Raw genomic sequence first — 6,506 nt, forward strand, 5'->3', positions numbered from 1 at the left:
AAAACGTTTCTTTATTTTTTCATTTGTCTTTATTTGTACATCTGGCAGTGTCAGGGTATTGTCCATTCCACTATGTCCCCTGTTCAGTTACTTACGCTCTCCATTCAAAAACATGTCTGATTAACGAAGAGCAGAGAACAGTTCTATTAGCACATCCACATGCCTTTGCATATCAGAGATTTTCTAACACAGGTACAGGGTAATTATTCACAGACTGAAGTGGAAGCCAGCAGTCAGAAAACGTTTTACAAATTAGAGAATGAGCTGCAAAACCCACGCAAATTGTAAGGGACCTTAGGCCAAATAGTTTTATTTGTAATCATAGCCTAATTTTGCTGGACCAGTTTCAATTTTTTAACATCATTACATCAGTTTTATCTAACAAAAATTCAGTAAAATTAAATACTGATCTTCAAATCTTCAAAACCAGATGCCATATAGCAGGTCAAGAAGGAAAGTGACACACAAAAACAATTCCAACATAAAGTGTTGGAGGAATGGCTCAGTTACGATTGAGTAGTAATGGCTAAGACCACCTCAGGTGCAACTTCTTAAGTAACTGATTTCCCTGTTTCCCAACCCAAACGGAAAACAAAAGCCAGAACAAAAATCAATTCAAATCTAACAAAAACTCGGATTTCATGGGAAACAGAACATTTTGGTTTTGAGTATTTTAAATGTTTCTGAATTGGAATAAATTTAGTAATGTAATGTCCTATCAAAAAAATTAAGCAAATTGTTTTTTAATCTTTCTTTTTTGCTTTTTTAGCTGAAACGACCTAAGGAAACATCCACTGTATTGTGCTTGCTTTTAAAGTGTTCTGATGAAATCCAAATGTTAATAAATATTTTCTGGAGATGATTTTGATTGCTGCAAAAGCTCTATTTAGCTTTTTGACAAAGCTTCTTTTATAAGGTCAGCCAGTCTCTTGAAGGCCTGCAATGACACAAATATGGTTCACATTCATATTCCAGCATTACTTAAATAGGCAACACACCAAACCTGTAAAGCTACTAAAACTACCCTAACCATATACAAACTCCGTATTTTATACTGCAAAATTGTGCTGATATTCTCTGTTTTCCTTTTATTAACAACATGTATGGGCTTTAACTGGACAAAGCTTCCACTTCTCTGATAGAAAACAAAAGGCAGAGTTTTCTGAAACAGAAAAATACATATACTGATGTTCAAAGGTTATTCAGAGTTCAGATGCAACTAAACAGTTGTACTTTTAATACAACCAGTGATCCCTGGAAGAGGCTCTCTTTTAACTTAATATAACGGCCTAGAGGCTCCAAAGGTGAAAGAAAAGGAAGAACAATTGAGTCGGGAAGCGTATAAAAGACACAATTTGACTGTCAATAGTATGGTTATGAATTACTTTTACAAAGAAGAAGGAAGAAATAGAAGAAATACATAAGAAGTAGTAGAAAGGTGATAGAAGTGCTTCTCTGTTACAAACCTTCACAACTGAATGAAAGTACAACTACAAATACTGAACTGTTTCAAGCACCTGAATCAAATGAGTATTAAAACTGCACAAATAAATGTGTCCTATCTTTCTTCCCACTGAGTTTACAGATACAGCCAAATAATATCCAAAATGTTCCTAAAATACATAGAACATTAGTTCCTGAGAAATGAAATACAACATATATGTCAACTGTATAAAAGAAAAACAATATTCTTTCTTTTAAAGGATTGACAACACAAACACACACGAAAGCAAGCAGGTAATTCCATCTCAGGAATGGAAAGTCTGGAAAATAAAAGATACGTGATGCCTGCTAACGCTAAAGCAAATAGCAAAACTTACCCTGTGTTCAGTAAAGCCTTTATAAATAATGTCTGGGAGGATTAAGTGTGAGACTCTCCATGTATGAGATACACAGAAAAATTTTAAGTGGTCCTAAAAATTTGGTACCTTTCAGGTCATTTGGATATGAGTATCTTGCCTAAGAAACAGCTAATACTGCTTCAAAAGTACTGCTTAATCACCTAAATACTAAAAAACTACACTAACGTTCAAGAAAACACTCAAGGAGAAGTAAGTAAAAACTAGGGAGCATTACTATGTGAGAAACTGTCTTGGTAAGAACGTTAAAAAAAAAAAATCTCACTTACCAGATCCATCTGGCCTGGAGAAGACAGAGAGAAGGAGGCTCTGACATAAGAACTAGGCTCTGAACTATCAATATTGAATGCTCCTCCAGGAACCAGTAACACCTAAGAAAAATTCATTAGCCACCCAGTTATCACCACTCCTACAGTTTTAAAACACTATGTTAAATTAAATTCGAGAAGGCTCACTGCTGAAACACTGGTATCAGAACACGGCTTAATATATTTCTTCTCTTCAAAATGAGAAGCCAAAAATATACAACGTGGAATCAGACTTTTCGTAACAAAATCCAAGGGCTCTTAGGTTTAGGTTACCTAGGCTGGTGGGTTACCAGGTCTGGCTTATCATCACAATGTTTAGAAGCACCAGTGAGGTGGGATGTAGTTTACTCAGTACACTATGCTGGCTCTTACAAATTGTAGAAATAAATCACACTTAATTTCTCTTAATAAAAAGATATAGTGGACAGCCATCATTCATATAGGTATAGATATTAATATTATATATATATGTTGTATACATGGCATCATACTATATATTATAATGGTCTAAATTTAAGTAAGCTGATTAAATATCAACGTCTGAATACAGACATGAAAATATTTTATTAATGAGTCACTACGCGACAGTGCCTGACTTGCAGGCTCAATGATGGTGCACAGCAAGTTCCCCTGCTTTTTTATGTGTGCGCATATGCGTGGATAGGTACGGTAAATTTATTTTACCCTTCCCTCATTTCATTTTAACATCATAAGCCATTAAACCGTAGGTCATACTTCCTTCTGCAAAGCTTTTTCCATGATCAGCTGCTGTGTATCAGAAACACCCTTAATTTTGATCCATAAGAACATGCCAGCAGCAGGAGGGTACCATTCTGCCAAGTCTGGAGAGAGAGAGAGAGAAAAGGAGGGAATCAAGAAAGAAACTTCTGCCCCACCTTTAACTGACACATCATAGATTCAGTGATGTTATAGATTTGTTGCTCCAATGAACTCAAGGAGAATGTGGGCCAAAGAGCCAGGATGCCACTTGCAAAATTTAAAGTACTCGTTTGGGCTTATTGCACTTGTGCTAGTATCCTCAATACTTTTTGTGAAAGTGATTGCTCTGAATTACAGAAATCCCAAACATTAACAAACTATATTTGTTGATTACTTTCAATCAAGTAAACAATCTAAAATAATTTTTCTGATGCAGTTTCTCCTAATATCGTATTGACTATCAATACAATTTAAAGTGTAGCAAAGCGCAAAACTGTTTTCCTTTAAGTTACAATGATTATAGATTTTTCCCCAAAGAAAAGGAGAGCCTAGGAGTTATGAGGAGGATGGGAAGTCTTAGAGAGGATTTATGTCTTAAATTATGTATGCAGACTTACTGTATACCTTTTGTTTACCTAGAATTCTTTATCTGGTTTTGGACATATTTTTGAAGAAACTGTTTATTTGACTTGACATCTCCAGCTCTTCCTTGATGTATTTAACCATTGCACATCTACAGAATAAAGGTCTGTCTTCCATAATATGATGGCTCCTATTACTAGAAAAGATGAAGACCCTATAGTCTTTTACATATGAGTATATTCTCACAATACACTTTAAGGTAGGCCAGTGCTATTACACTGTTTTGATACTTGGGGAATTGAGACAAAGAGGGCCTACCTAGGTCAACAACCCATGGCTGTTCAGAGCCATGTAGAAAAAGAAGAAATGCTTCATATCTAAAAACCTGGAATTAGCAAGAGTAGGTACATTAATAACTGTGTGGTACCCAAGTACCCATGTCCCATGGAAGTATCATCTAAGGTAGGTGGGCAGTTCTTAAGCAGTTATTGCTGATTCCACTTAGACTGACTAAAAGGAGTGAGTCACTAACTGTAATTGCATTATTGTTGATCAAATTCTTTCTATGCTCTGTGATTAACCACAAAAGGGGACATTTGAAATGGATTTCTGACAAAAAAAATTATTATCACTACTGCTGTATTCATTGTTTATATCTTCTTTTAAATTATGGCCACTAAATCTGGTTATTTCAGACAGAGATTTTAAAGACAGTGATTTTAAACATAAAAAGTATAAGAACATTGTGAAGTGAAATATATGGTCTTTGTAAAACTGCTTTATACAGTAATGTGGTGAACTTTTTCCTTATCATCATCTCCTTGTCCCACCAGAATAGCATGAAAACAGCAGCACAAGATCATTTGTCCTAAGCTTAATATTTAATGTGATTGATTTGCTTATCTGTCACTTCAGTCAAGAGATGAACTTTAGTGATTTTTCTTGAACACAAAGATGATAAATAGCTAGAAAAAAATCTAAGTAATTAGCTGTGTTGCACTCACTGACCTTTTAACCACTTGTCAGCAGCAATGAGCATTGCATCCCGCTGGGTCCTGTAGAACTCCACCACTCTGAAAGTGAAAATTCAAAGTCATGATCCCATAGCACTTCAGAGTCCATTTGTTTCCAAAGGCAGAAACAAAGCTTTTCTACTTGAACAACCTAAGTGCACACTTAATGGAAATATAAGCATATCCTAGATGGGCACAGTACAGTATACTTTGTGTATAAAACTTTGTGTATGCATCAGAGAAGTCTTGAATGCTTCAGCATGTCTCCAGCAAAGCACCGATCAACCAGACAGAGGAAGTACCTGTGTGGCTACTTCTTAAGCTTTACATATGTCATGGAAACTCTTTATACATTATATCCATTCTATTATATCAGTGGACACAAGCCCTGTTAGCAATATTTACCACACAAAACAGGCATACTGAAGAAAATGAAGGACTTATGCAAAAGAACAGACTCGGTATTTGTGCATTTGCATTGAATTTGTGTAATAGGTACACATGGAAATGATATTTCACAGGGTAAAAAGCAAATCATATGATAAACCTGTCATGACTATTTGACAGCTTCCTGTTTTCTAAACTTTGAACCTATCTATCTATCTCCTTTACACTTTCAAACTTGGAAATAGTTCAATCTCTTACTGGGGAAAATGACCCAAACCAAAGTTTCAACACGGACAAGTCTTGTGCAGTGGCTTTTGCTGGTATAAAATGAGACAGCTGTGATTCTGCAACACAAGACACGAGAAATGCCTGATACAGAGTTCATAAATCAGACGCAAATGTGTTCCCTTCTCTGTAGAGAAACCATACTTAGTAATTTGCATAATTTTACATTTAGATTTTTTTTTAATACTCTCTGAACCAATAGTTTTGATTTCTGGATGTATTTTATTACACCTGATACCAAAGGCTTATATAGTTTTGGGACTCAGCCTGTACCAATTGCTACATTCTGCATGAAACGGTAAATCTCACTTACGCAGTTTTTACCACATCACAAATTCTGTTGCAAGTTTTTTGCCTTTCTGTTATCATTTTACTTTCATGTTGGAATGAAATTGTAAGTGTTAGTGAGACAAGACTTCCACAAAAACGTAGCTGTTCCAAACAACAGGCTAGCTCCTACTCAAAAGCATGATCTAACAAGTCAACCTTGTCCAAATGAAATCACCTGGAGAAGATTGCAGTCAGTGGTTGGGCCTCATCAATGAGTCACCTGACAACAGAGTCTAGAAGGTTATAAAGGGTTGCAGCTACCCTACTACAGCACTACCCTCATCAGTCAAGAGGAAGAACAGCCTTCTGCCTTGAACAAGGATGCTTTTTGGTAAGCGAAAAGATGCATTTAGGATATATTTTTCTAACTGCTAAAAGTTGAGCTAAAGTGTGGTCCAAGTTTCCCTGCAAAAATTATCTTTATGCTCCCATTTCTTAAAACAAGGCAAAGTCAGGACTGGTGTGTCTGTTTTTTTTTTTTTTTTTTAAAAATACTGGTGTTCACAGTGTGGACAACAGGCAGGTGCTGAGGAGACAGAATTGGCTGTTACAGTCAGATATAAGAACTTTTTCCACCGTTTGCTCACATTCCTGTTACAGGCCTCTGCAGAGGGTAGCACGCTACCCACTGAAGTAGGAAGCTTGGGGTTCTAATGGTATCAAAGTATGGCATCTGAAATGAAGCATGGATACTCAAGACAAACTATGTTCCTCCAACATAATAAATGAAAAACAAACGTGTGTCAGTCAGTATGTAAGAAATGCCTTGCAGAGCTAGACCTTAGCCCAGTGCTCTGTCTCCAAGAGTGGTGATAGAGGCAATGTTTAGTGAGTGTAGGTGAACCTCATTGCTTTCTGTAATTCTTTTCACCAGAACCCACAATCATTAGATTAAGGATGTTAGCGGGTGAATCCCTGCTGAGTTAGTGAGGCAAGAGCTCTTTATAGAAGCTATGCTGACTGTTTCTCAATAGATTATGTGCTCAGTGATCTTAGTTTTGCTATAGACCCTACCACTTTAG

The 6,506-nt window shown here is 36.2% G+C and overlaps 1 protein-coding gene across 2 annotated transcripts in view; it reads right to left on the reverse strand.

Moving 5' to 3' along the window:
• Window positions 1–644: 644 nt before the first annotated feature.
• Window positions 645–6,506, reverse strand: part of AADAT (aminoadipate aminotransferase) — a 15,728-nt gene continuing 9,866 nt past the window's right edge. For both annotated transcript variants that reach the window (XM_009586242.1, XM_009586241.1), the window contains exons 10-13: window positions 4,478–4,542; window positions 2,903–3,009; window positions 2,129–2,230; window positions 645–937 (exon numbers count right to left, since the gene is read on the reverse strand). In XM_009586242.1, coding sequence (XP_009584537.1) covers window positions 887–937; window positions 2,129–2,230; window positions 2,903–3,009; window positions 4,478–4,542 — 325 coding nt within the window. In that variant the 3' untranslated portion in view covers window positions 645–886. The remainder of the gene's footprint in view (window positions 938–2,128; window positions 2,231–2,902; window positions 3,010–4,477; window positions 4,543–6,506) is intronic.

This window comes from Fulmarus glacialis, unplaced genomic scaffold, assembly GCF_000690835.1.
Source record: "Fulmarus glacialis isolate BGI_N327 unplaced genomic scaffold, ASM69083v1 scaffold45739, whole genome shotgun sequence".
Taxonomy (NCBI): Eukaryota; Metazoa; Chordata; class Aves; order Procellariiformes; family Procellariidae; genus Fulmarus; species Fulmarus glacialis.